At 51.9% G+C, this 13,228-nt stretch overlaps 1 protein-coding gene across 1 annotated transcript; it reads left to right on the top strand.

Moving 5' to 3' along the window:
- The first annotated feature begins 292 nt into the window (after window positions 1–292).
- On the top strand, window positions 293–13,142 carry OPN1MW3 (opsin 1, medium wave sensitive 3). The gene is made up of 6 exons (XM_008709226.1): window positions 293–404; window positions 4,957–5,253; window positions 7,779–7,947; window positions 8,968–9,133; window positions 10,428–10,667; window positions 13,032–13,142. Exons 1-6 carry the CDS (start codon window positions 293–295, stop codon window positions 13,140–13,142), a joined length of 1,095 nt encoding a protein of 364 aa, XP_008707448.1.
- The last annotated feature ends 86 nt before the right edge of the window (window positions 13,143–13,228 follow it).

Genomic DNA, 13,228 nt, shown 5'->3' with positions numbered 1-13,228 from the left:
GTGAGGGCCCACGGCAGCTCCCACAGCCACCTTGGCGAGCTGGGGGCTCCGAGTTGGGTTCCCAGGAAATCCTTCTGAGCTGCCCTTGCAGGCTCATCTTAGGAGCCAGGAGGCGAGGGGTGGGGGAGGAGGAGGTCTAAGTCCCGGGCCCAATTAAGAGATCAGGTGGGGAAGGGGTTGGGAGCTTTTAAGGTGAGGAAGCCTAGGCTGATCCCACAGGCTGGTATAAAGCGCCATGACCCCCAGGCAGCACCAGGGCTGGCAGGCGCTGGGGACAGGGCTTTCTGGAGCCATGACCCAGCGGTGGGGCCCCCAAAGGCTTGCAGGCGGGCAGCCGCAGCCCAGCTATGAGGACAGCACCCAGGCGAGCATCTTCACCTACACCAACAGCAACGCCACCAGAGGTGAGCGAGCAGGCGCTGCGAAGGCTGGGTCACACTGGCTGAAGCAGCCCTCCAGGGACGCCAGGCCTGAGTGGTCCCATGGGGGGCCGCTGGCCACCCACCCCACTTGGGAGACTTCTCTTCTGCACATCGTCTTCAGCCGAGATGGTCTTCTCCCTTAATCTTTCTGATGACATGAGATGGGGGGTGGCTTTCTGAATGTAAAAGGACACCATAATATGGGACACGCATTTTCCAACCACATAGGCTTCCCAGACCTTTTGAGAAGCCCTGTCCCAGGGATGTTCATTAACTATCTCCCTGTGGTCCCAGGCTACCAGTGAGCACTCACTACATTCAGTTCTGGTGTGTCTATCTGGCTGCACTGCCCTGAGCTTCCTGGGGAAGAAGCCAGATCTGACTCATTTTCGCATCTCCCGAAGCCAAAAGGAGGCAAACGGCAGGAGCGGGAGGCTGGGCAGCTGGCCCGGAGGAGGGTGAGTGATTTCTCCAACCTTAGGGTCGGAAGAGACAGTAGTGGTCATCTTGCTCAACTGTGACAAGGGGCCTGCAGCCCTTGGCTGTGCATTCTTGGGGAGGAGGCTTGCTTGGCTCCCAGGGCACCTTTCCCTCCGCCAGGGAGGCGTGAGTTATGCCCTGGGAGTGGGCCAGTCCAAAAGCTTTGCATGCAAGCCCTGCAAAGAGCTGAGGACACTGGTGACCCCCAGCCCCTGGCCCCCCTTCCCCAGTCCCTCCTCCAAACCAAAGACCACCCTGCTCCTTCAAGAATGTCTCATGTGCTGTGGTTTCCAGAAGCCACACAAGCTCTTTGAGAGCCAGGGCAATGATCAGCAACAGGGTTCCCAGGTCAAACTAATTGAGAACGCTAAAGTGTGCCCTGACCTGATTGTCCGTGTCCCCCAATGTCCTCGATAGAGATGCAACAATGTTCTCCCTGGAGGACCCTAGGACTTCATTGATGCCTGAGATTCCTCTTTGTACTTTTTTTTTTTTTTGAAAAATTCAAGTATTTACCAAAGTGGAGGGAAGCGTGTAATGAACCCCTGGGTACCCATTACTGATTTCATCTATACCTGCCTCCACTCACCCCTCCTGATTTCTGGAGGCAGATCTAAGACACCACATCATTTCCTCTGCAAATCTTAAGGAAGCACCTCTAACAGGAAAGGACTCTTTAAAAACACAATCACAGTGCCATTGTCACACCCATAAGGTAACATTCTCTTGATGTCATTGAATCTCCTAGTCAGAATGGAAAAAAAGGTCATATATTTTTTTTCACTTTGCTTGAATCAGGGCTCCAATAAGGTCCACAGGTTCAGACTGATCGTTCTCTTTTCATCCTCTCTGAATTTCGAAGTTCGTCTTCTACCTCCTTGTAATTTATTTGTTGAAGAAAATGAGTCGTTTGTCCCTGGACTCATCCACTTTCGACTTCACTGATGGTTTCCCACATGTGACTTCCCATACCCCTCCCACCTCATTTGTCATTATGTTTGTGTAAATTAGTAGTTGATCTGAAGATCTGCTTGGAGGTCAGTTGGCTCTGCTGGGTGCTTTGGCAAGACCTCTCCATTAGGAGGGTGTCCTTTTTTCTAGGGTTTTGGCAGCCGCTGAAGCTCGATGCCGGACCCATTAAACCACCAGGGACTGCAGGATGGTGACATTCTGGCTCCCATACCCCATCTTCATCCATTAGCTAGAGTCCTTTGATAGAGAGAAACATGCCCTCATCTACTCTTCGGTTCCCCAGGGACACAGTGCGTATGGGAAAGGCACAAAAAATGCCTCTTCTTTCATTTTATTGCTCCCCTTCCAAAGTATTGACTTGCTTTCCCATCGGAGCCAATTGGGTTTGACCTCTGTGTCTCCTTCTTTCTCACTAGGAATCCTGTTCTCAAGGGCTTTGGGTAGAAGAATTAGAATATCATTTAATTACTCATTTGCTTGATCTCAAACACACTCACAATAGTCTCGCAATAAGGACATCACAACATGATTACCCGAAACTTAACAGTTGGACAGGCTTTTTATCCTCAGGGTCTATGCCACTAGGTCCAAGTAATCAAACTAGTGTCTTTTCAAGTCCCTTATAACAGTCCCTCTCTATGTGATTATGCCTCTGAGTGGATATGCATTTAGTTTCGTTGGTTTAATTTTTGATTTTCCGGGATTGCTTTTTAACATTTAACGGTGTTTTTAAATTATGGAATAAAATATTCACAAGATTCCAAATTAAAATATAGAGAACAGGTATATTCAAGGAAATCTTGTTTCCTTGCCTGCCCCCACGCCCAATTCCCTCCCTGCCGAATTTCTTTAGAACATCTTCGCCTGGGAGTTGACTGTGATACCCATTTCTGTATGAAATTCGTCCTGGAGATTTCAGGAGGGAGGGGCAGGCCGGGACACCTGCTCCACTTGCATTGCCAGAGGACCCTCCTCTGTGACCTCCCACATTCAGAACACTCCTCTCCCCTTCCCCACCATGCACTGCCCTGTCCCTCTTGTCCCTGCCCTGCCCAATTTGGACTCCATGGGCTGTCTGGGAAGGATGCTCCGGCTGCCTCATTTTGAAATTATCCCCAAGCCAGAGTGTTCCAAACACCTCCCAGTTCCAGCTGCTGTTCTCAAACTAAAGTCGCTGTAGTTTCCAGGGAAGATCTGTTGGCAATTTGGGGGGGAGGGTCTCTGTTCTCCAGTCTATCAGCGGCCCCACTGTTTCCCTCTGCTTCCTTCTGCATAGACACTGGAACCATGCAGGCCTTCAGTACTCAGAGGCCTGGTCCTGGGGAGCTGGTGCCACCTGGCACGGCTGCAGACACTGTGGGTGGGTTTCCAGGAGCTGCTTGTGAAAGGGGCGACGGAGGCTCATTCACAGAGTGCTGCAACATCCTGGGCACGGCGGGGTTCAGTTGTGCTGGGGGAAGATCTATGCCATCCCTCCTAGCCAGGGTACCCAAGAAAACCCTACTTTTCTGAAACAAGTTTGAGTTGAGTTTTTGAAACACACAACTGAAGTGTCCTGGTAAATCTGGGGACTCTGCGTGAATGCTTTCCTAGGTGCTGTAAGGCCTTGCTATATGGTAGTGGGCACTGGCTTATAACCCCTTCAAGTATTCTGCCTAAAATGATGGCGGTGAAAAAGGCCCTTCCAAGACAGAGCGGTGCAGAGCTACTGTGCTGTAATAAGGGGGTTTAGTCCTCCTTTTCGTTCTGTGTGCATTTCCTAGGGCTGCCATGACAAAGCCCCACACACCAAGTGGCTCAAACAAGAGAAATTCCTTTCCTCACAGACCAGGAGGCCAGTAGTCCAAGATCCAGGTGTGGGCAGGGTTGGCTCCTCCCGGCGACTCTGAGGGACAGTCCGCTCCGGGCCTCTCCTCGAGTTTCTGGTGGTTACTGGCCGGCCGTGTGTGGCGTTCCTTGGCTTGTGGAAGCATCGCCCAGATCTCTGCCTTCCCCCTCACGTGGCCTTCTCCCTGTATGCATGTCTCTGTGTCCAAATGACCCCTTTTTAGAGGGCACAGTCCTATTGGATTAGGGCCCACCCCAATGCCCTCGTTATGGCTTGATCACCGCTGGGCAGACCCTGTTTCCAGATAAGGTTACATTCACACGTACAGGGGGTTAGGACTCCAACATATCTTTTTGGGAGGGACACAATTCCACCCATAACTCATTCATTCATTCATTCATTCATTCATTCTCTGAACACTGATTGTGTCCTGGACCTGCCATATGAGATGAATGACAGGATGTGTACATGGGTAATTCCAGTACAGGTTAGAATGAGGTGCTGTGGGCCCTGCCAAGGGCAAAGGAACAGCATGTGTCCAGTGACCTGTGCCCCTTCTGCCAGTATGCACGTTTGTTTAGGCTTCCAGATTTCCCGCTACTGCCCACCATCTGGCAGGTGGAGACAGTGTCTTCCTGCCCTGCTTAAACGCTAGAGGTCTGGGGGCCGAATTCAGGGCTCCATGACCTGGGGCAGGAAACAGGTAGCCCCAAGGGGCTGAGTTGACTCTCAGCTGAGGAATCTGGAAAGGCTTCCAGAGGACAAGGGCATCCAAGCTGGGCTTTACGGATGGAAAAGAAGAGCATCCAGGTGCAGGGGAGAATGAGAGCAAAGATCCAACAACAGAAAGACACAGAGCGCTCACGGGAAGCGGCACAGTGGGTGCAGGTGTTCAAGGGAGCAAAAGCCTGTCAATGGTACCCCAGAGGGCTGGCCCACATACTGGGGGTGGCAAATCAGATGGGGGAGCAATACTTGGCGTAGATGGTGAGTTCTACTTTGTTAAGGGTGCCTGTGCAGGTGTCCAGCTGGCCATGGCCTCTGGCCCGAGAGACGGATGGAGGGAAGGTCGTTTGCAGATGGGCAAAGCTAGAGGGAAAGAGCTGGTTGCAAAGGCAAAGGCAGTGGGCAGGAGGGCTGGTGGGCTGGTGGGAGGCTCTGACAAGGCAGGGAAGGGTGGAGTGGGCAGAGCCGTGCAGCTGGGTAATGCTGATGCCCAGCTCCTCTCCCCACTCTGTCTCCCCTGCCTTCTAGGCCCCTTCGAAGGTCCCAATTACCACATCGCTCCCAGATGGGTGTACCACCTCACCAGCGCCTGGATGATCTTTGTGGTGATTGCATCCGTTTTCACTAATGGGCTCGTACTGGCGGCCACCATGAGGTTCAAGAAGTTGCGTCATCCCCTGAACTGGATCCTGGTGAACTTGGCAGTTGCTGACCTGGCGGAGACCGTCATTGCCAGCACCATCAGCGTCGTGAACCAGATCTATGGCTACTTTGTGCTGGGTCACCCTCTGTGTGTCGTGGAGGGCTACACTGTCTCCTTGTGTGGTAAGCCAGCCAGGGTCCAGGCTCAGGGAAGACCCAGCCCGCTGTGTGTGAAGGACACACTCACACGACAACCCCCCGGGTGGACCCATGGTACACACTGGAAGGGAGCCAGACCTGCAGGGCAAACAGGGCTGGGGGAATCATGGAGGGTTGGCAGTAGCTGTCCAACAAGTAGGCATCCCGAGTGCCTACCCTGAGACAGGGCAGTTTGAGGCCATGCAGCTGGCATGGGAGGAGACAGATAGAGCACCAGGTAATCCCAGAACCATGTGGGAGGGAAGGGCTCTGGTCACCCCAAACAGAACTTCCACTCAAATCAGAGCCCTTTCAGCTCATCTGCGTTGGCTTTTTCCAGGGAAAGAAACACTTCCCATTAGAGCTTTTGGGATATTGAAACTAGATCCCGGATCCATTTCCCCACCCTCATCACTAATATCTCTGTGGGCCTTGGCTCTGTTCAGGTCAACATTGGCAGAGAAGAACCCACGCGCTGGGCACCAGGAGTATAGGATTCTTGCCCCGAGGTAGTCCCAAGGCCTGGCAGGAGGCGTCCCTATCCCAGATGGTGACTACACAGCACCATCAGTTCTCTCAGAGGACCTGGAGGAGACAATGGAAGACCTATGAATGTTAAGTCAGCAAGATGAGAAGGGAGCTGGGGCAAGGCAGTCAAGGAGGGCCGGGTGCAGTCGACGCTTGACAGAAGTGAGGCTGAGTGAGCAGGAGTGGCGAGGAGGCTAGAGCAGGCGCTGGATCTGTCACATGTGGGGTTCAGGTCGGCTGGGGGTTGCCATGAGGCCAAGTTTCTTTCTCTGGGCCCCGCAAGGAAGAGGAGGACAGGCAGGCCCAATGAGGCTGACATCCCCTCCAGGAGCTCCTGTGCCAGGCCCCCATGAAAGAACAGAGGGCTGAGGTTTGCAGCTTGGTGTCCATCCAAGAAGACAGGGGGCCTGAGGGTCATGGCGCTCAGCACACGCGGCCTGTGTCTCCAGGCCCCCCACTATCACACCAGCGGAGGCTCACAGCTGCTCTTCCGTTGGAAAAGTTTCCCAGAACCATCTGGTCACCATTCCTGGTCCTTAGTTCCCACATCTGACTTGAGTTTGTCTAATTGCGACCTGAACTGATCTCCAATTCACATTCTGAGGGGGTGGACCTTAGAAAGAGGGAAAAAAGCCACTAGGACAGCGAGGGCCTGGGGAAGAAAGGGGAACCCTGGCCCCAGATTTGAATTACTAGTGCTGTGAATGCCGCTGAATTACTTTACCTCACCACTCCTCCATTTTCACACCTGTAAAATGGGGGCAGGACTTGGCGGCAAGGTTTAACTGAACATATTGGCCCCTCCCATAACCCTATGAGGCAGGTGCCAACATGGAGCCCACTGTACTGGGGCGGACCCTGTCCCCCCATATCTAACTGCCTCTCATTTTACAGGTGATGGTCCAGCACTCTCCCAGAGGCACAGAATGAGAGTGGCTGGGGAAGGTTGGGCACCTTCATCTCCACTCAAATCTGTCTCTGGTTCTGTCAGGATTCCCCACTCGCCTCTGCATCTGCTTGAGGTCTGTTTCAAGTCGCACAGATGCCGAGGAGCCAGAACTTTTACCGGTTTTGGTGCCACGGATGCCCTCAGCCCTCTGGGGAAGCCTGTGGACCCCTTCTCCAGAGAATGTTTACCAACGTGCACAATAAGATCCATAGGATTACAGAGCAATCCAGTGATATTGAAATAGAGCAATCAAAGTATTAAATATTAATTAGTGGCATAATCCTTCATTAAAACTACAAGTAAATGTATTGTTTACAGGTATTAATGATACCGTTCTTTATTAAAGTATCAGATAACTGGATCTGGCTGGATAGCCACTGAAATTGCAAAGTGGTAAGGAATATAGTGATATCGGGAAATGTCTGCCAGCTCTGTAAAGTGACCAAGTCCCAGGCACTGCTAATAATGCAAGGAAAGGCCCAGTGCCCATTAGAAGTTACTGGAAACAAAACTGTCCTTTTTCCTGCCCCAGGTCATGGAGCCCTGAATTCGGCCCACAGACCTCCAGCGTTTAAGCAGGACAGGAAGACACTGTCTCCACCTGCCAGATGGTGGGCAGTAGCGGGAAATCTGGAAGCCTAAACAAACGTGCATACTAGCAGAAGGGGCACAGGTCACTGGACACATGCTGTTCCTTTGCCCTTGGCAGGACCCACAGCACCTCAGTGTGGTCATGTGTGTGTGCGTGGCCATTGGGAGGTGCGTCGGCACCCAAAGAAAGGCTGGTGGCCAACTTAAAGAGAGCTAGGAATCGGGGTGGTACAAGCCCAAGAGGAAAGAATGGGGAAAGAGGGTATTAGAGGAATTGACCAAGAGATCCGCTGCCCCCTGGACCTGAATACACTTTTTGGGAGAATTAGGTGTTGCAGGTAGGTGGGGGGGAACCTCTTGATCTTGAAAACTGTCAGCTGGTCTGAATGGAAGGAGTGACATTGGAGGCTCAAAACCCTCATCTGCCTGCTCTCTCCTGCAGGGATCACGGGTCTCTGGTCCCTGGCCATCATTTCCTGGGAGAGGTGGCTGGTAGTCTGCAAGCCCTTTGGCAACGTGAGATTTGATGCCAAACTAGCCATCGCGGGCATTGCCTTTTCCTGGGTCTGGGCTGCTGTGTGGACAGCCCCACCCATCTTTGGCTGGAGCAGGTAAGGGTGCCAGTATGCCAGGAAGGCAGCTCATTTAGGGCAGAGGGTGAAGGATGGTGGGGAGGGTCAGACTCCTGATTCCATTTGTGACCTTGGGGCAAGTTGCTTCCTGTTTCTGGGCCTTTGTGACCCCATGAGTAAAGTGATGATGGACCCAACTCTCCCTGTGACCCCTTTGAGGGTGCAGTGTCTACACATGTATAAATCTGCCTGGCTGCAACATGGAAATGGACCCCTGTGGTCTCTGAACCTCTGGAAAGGTCTGTTTCCCCCAAGCGTGAACAGTTCATGGGAGCCCACAGAGAAAGGTGACAAGCTCAAGCCATGGGAGTAGATGTAAGTGAAAGCAGGGCCCTCTAAGCCACTCTGCCCCAGGCCTCTTTCTCGCACATTCTGAGGGGCCTCCCTTTCAGAGGCTGCTTGGGTTGTACATACAGCTGGATGTGTAAGTTATTTGTGTCTTGGCCAGGCCGCTTCTTTGGGGGCTCAGATGTGATGTGTATTTTACCACAATAAAAATAAAAGAAGGGGCTATGAGACCTAAAAATGGACAAAGGTTTACCAAAATCCTACCCAAGGGTTTCCTTTGGGGGCGATGAAGGTATTGGGGAACTAGATAGAGGTGGTGGTTGCACGACATTGTGAATGTACTAAATGCCACTGAATTGTTTACTTCAAAAATGGTTCATTCACGTAATGTGAATTTCACCATAATTTTAAAAACCAAACAATCCTGGGGTGCCTGGGTGGCTCAGTCCGTTGAGTGGCTGACTCTTGATTTCGGCTTGGGCAGTGGTCTTGGGGTCCTGGGATGGAGCCCCGCTTTGGGCTCCACGCTCAGAGGAGTCTCCTTGAGGATTCTCTCTCTCCCTCTCCTGCCCCCCCCCTCTCTAAAATAAATGGGCAGAGCTTTTAAAAAAAAACTAACAATCCTCCAACCCAAGTCAGTGGCGTGCCTGGACTGAGGGGTCCCAGGTTGCCCTGCCTACATCAGGACAGGCTGCCAGCCCTTCTCTGCAGGTACTGGCCCCATGGCCTGAAGACGTCGTGTGGCCCGGACGTGTTCAGTGGCAGCTCGTACCCTGGGGTGCAGTCTTACATGATCGTCCTCATGACCACGTGCTGTATCATCCCACTCAGTGTCATCATACTCTGCTACCTCCAAGTGTGGCTGGCCATCCGAGCAGTAAGCCCCCAAACCCTCCTGGCTTCACCCCTGCCTGGCAGGCTCATGAGGGCCAGGGACATCGAGGCTGGAACAAAGGATCACCCAGTCCTCTCTCCTGCCCTCGAACCACACATGAATCCTGCAATTCCTTTAGAGCTGCAACTGCAGCCCTGGCTCCCTTGTCCTTAACCCTACAAGATGGGAAGGGACTGCCCCCCCATGTGGGGCCCAATAAGGGAGCAGAACTGCATTTCTTCCCTGATCCAGGACAGTTCTCCCCTGGGTGGAAAGCCAGGCAGATCCTCAAGTGAAACCTGCACATTAAAAGGTATTTTTGAAAGGCTGCCACCAGAGTGACCTTGTCCTCTTCACGGGACCGTTGGGGCAGGCCAAGGAGTTGATTCACATGTGCCATCTGCCCCCAGACCCACTCTCCACTCCCTTCACTGGGAAGTTGATCCTGTCTGCAGCCATGTAGGCAGTCAGAGTGAGGCAGAAGAGGAAGAACACCATACATAAGTTGTCCCCTTGTCAACCAACTCACCTACAATTAGTTTAATCCGGATGCACCATCTGTCCCTGCTGAGATCCTGCTTGGCACAGTTGGTAGAAGGCCCTTTGGGGTGGTGCCTTTCTGATATGAAGCTGCGTTTGCCCACGATCAGATCAACATATGCTCATAAGCTTTTTCTAGAGTGAAGGCCACAAACTCCCTGCCTTCAGCCTGTGATGTGTCCCTGCCCCGCTTCCTCCCCCAACCCCACTGGCAGTGGTCAGGAATCAGAAGCAACGTCACTGGCTCCCGCAGGTATCCAACCATGCCTTGAGCAGTGTTAGCTCTGGGCTGTGTCCCTGCCCACAGCAGGCAGTGTCCAGCCCCTGTGTCTCCTTCTGCTCAGCCCCTTAGACCAGAGCACTGGAGGGGACACGCTGATAAGGGACCAGGTGAGGCTAAGAATGGCCTCCTTAGCTCCTTCCCAAAATCCTTTAAGCCAAGAGCTTAGAAGGCCCTGGCTCAAGGCCATCTTCTCCACGGCCAGCCGTGTGCCACCTCAAGTTCCCTCAAGTTCCCTCAAGGCCAGCCCCGTCCAGCCTAAGCCAGGCTGTGGACTCGCTTGGGTGGGAGCTGGCCACTGACTGGCCCGGGTGGGCCCATCTCCTTCTCTCCATGACTTCCCATCCCTAGGCCACCTGTGTCTTGCTGACTCTCTGACTCACTGCCCAAGCAATAGCAACAGAGTCCCTTGGGATAAACAGCCCGGGAGGGACTCTCCCACTCACTGTCCCAGGCATGAATCTCTGTCTCCCCCAGGTGGCAAAGCAGCAGAAAGAATCTGAGTCCACCCAGAAGGCAGAGAAGGAGGTGACACGCATGGTGGTAGTCATGGTTCTCGCGTACTGCCTCTGCTGGGGACCCTACACCTTCTTTGCCTGCTTCGCCGCTGCCCACCCTGGCTACGCCTTCCACCCTCTGGTGGCTGCCCTGCCAGCCTACTTTGCCAAAAGTGCCACTATCTACAACCCCATTATCTATGTCTTTATGAACCGGCAGGTAAGTCACATCATTGGCAGGACAAACTAGAAATAGACCGCAGAACTCAGTGATGGCTCCCACCTGGAATTATGTCCAGGGGAACCTGTTAATGACCTCCAGGACAACGACCAGAGAAGGCTCAGCATGTGAAAGCTCAGCTAGTCCTCCCTCTGGATTCTTTCAGAGTCTTGACCCAAGGGTGGACAGCTCCACAGTGCATCCTGTATATTGCTACTCTTCCCTCTGTTGGCCTCAGGGCAATCCTGGAGCTCAAACACCCAGGGAATGCCTGAATGTGTCTGCATTTACCCTACTTGTGCCCATTTTGCTTTTATAGGCACAACTCTCCTGTGAATTCTCATCTATCCATCTTTAAACCCTTTAAGAGGCCCTTCTTGGCTGCACTGACATGTGGCTTTTGTGACTTTATGGGTTAGTTCAGGGGAACATGCTGTGGTCCTGCCCAAGGCCTTGCCACATGGTAACCATCATGGGCTGGCGTATCGAGCCTCGGTGGCAAATCGCCCAGGACTCCTAGACCTCTTGGTAGGTTACAGGTGACCACTGAGGCTCATCATCTTCCAAGTATAATTTGCCTTATTCTTCCTTGAATCCATCTAATCTATTTCATTAAGGCGCAGCTGCGGATGTGTGTAACTTGATGGTGACCAGAAAAGCCCATGGGCCAGAAATACCACCCTCACAGGGGCCTTACATTGCACCAGACCCATTCCCCATTCTTTCCAACTAGCTCTTCTCTGCTCTTCCATTTCACAGTTGCCCCATGGCTCCATCCCCTCTGGCCTGGCCCTGACTCTCTGTAGAGTTCATTAAGCACACACTCTTGGAAATGTTCAAGTATTAGGTAGGGCCAGTACTGCAGTTGATTCCCCAGGACTCCACTGTTGGAACCTCAATACCTTGAGTGTAGGTCTGTCCCTGACTCCTGTTTCCCGGCTTTCACGTGGGTCTCTTTTTAGGTCTGGCTTTTGTTTATGGAACCCTAGGCTATCTTGCCTTGTACTGTATTTACTTGAGTCTTTCCATCCTCCCCTTCAGAACTCCCTCTCTGTAATGGAACTCCATGAGGACAGAGACTGTTACTCTTTTTCTCCACTGCTGATCTCCCTGGGACCCAGTCTGGAGCAGAGTGGGTGCTCAGTAGGTAGATGTCAAATGAATTCCTCAGCTAAGTCAATTCTGCTATTCGGCCCATTTCTTGTGTTATTGACTTCAATAATTATGTGTTTTGTTTGTGAGAGTTTTGATGTTGGAGGGAGCTGGAAGTAGTCAAGAATAGGCCTGGAATATACAGGAGATGCCTCTGGTCTGCATTCTCAAGATATTGTGGTTAGCTCAGTGATAATATGAGACATAATTTGAGAAATGAATAAGTTCCATATCTCTTTAGGGCCAAGCAGCAAAGACTGGGGCCCTCTTGGTGCTGGAAGATTCTCTTGGTTAAAGACATGAGGTAGTGGCTAGACTGTTATCTACCTAGTTCTTGTATGGCCTCAAAGTTGATGGAATAGAAACAAGATGACAATTGCATTCCTTTTCGCTAAAATGTCTCTGAGTCTCTTCCCAGACATTCTGGAGATGGGTCACCCTATGCATGGGCCCCTTAGCTGGTATCTTCTTTGGTTACTGTACAAGTTTCCTGAGGCTACCATAACAAAGTCCCACAAACTGGGGGCTTAAACCAACAGAAATCTATGCTCACCCAGGTCTGGAGGCCAGAAGTCCAAGATCAAGGTGTGGGCAAGGCTGGCTCCTTCTGAGGGCTCTAAGGGTGAATCTGTTCCTTGCCTCTCTCCTGGTTTCTGGTGGTAGCTAGTCATCATTGGTGTTCCTTGGCTTGTAGACAAGTCACCCCGATCTCTGCCTTCACCTCCACGTGACCTTCTCTCTGAGTCTGTGTCCAAATTCCCTTCTTATAATGACGCCAGTCATTGGATTGGGGCCTACTCTACTCTAGCATGACCTCATGGTAATGTACATCTTAATCCCATCTACAAGGACTCTATTTCCAAATAAGGTCATATTCACAGGCACTAGGGGTTAGGACTCAAACATAGCTTTGGCCAGGGCAGGCGGGCAGCATCACAATTTGACCCAAAATAGTCACCATCAGATTCTAAATTAGATGACTTAGATGAATAGTCTAGTTCTTAGTCAGGAGTAAACCATCCCCATGTGGAAGTAATAACCTCAGGCTTCCTCTATTCTCCGTATAGGATTCTGAATAATGGCAGAGAAGGTGTTAAGTCATTGAGGTAACCCTTAATGAATACCTTCCTCAGAATTCCCCAAGAATGATGACCTTTAGCCTAGTACATTGGCCCTTTCTGCTCTGTTGAGTAACACTTTCTGTCCTGCCAGTTTCGAAACTGCATCTTGCAGCTTTTTGGGAAGAAGGTGGACGATAGCTCTGAACTCTCCAGCGCCTCCAAAACAGAGGCCTCGTCTGTGTCTTCAGTGTCACCTGCATGAGTCTCTCCCAGCCATGACAACAAAAAGGTCTGCTTCCCACCAGAAAATGTAACCCCCATTCCCCACACCAGCACTTTGGCCACCCT

This window comes from Ursus maritimus (genome assembly GCF_017311325.1).
Source record: "Ursus maritimus isolate PB19 chromosome X unlocalized genomic scaffold, ASM1731132v1 scaffold_X1, whole genome shotgun sequence".
In the NCBI taxonomy this organism is placed as follows: domain Eukaryota; kingdom Metazoa; phylum Chordata; class Mammalia; order Carnivora; family Ursidae; genus Ursus; species Ursus maritimus.
This window is presented reverse-complemented; position numbering and strand designations above follow the sequence as displayed.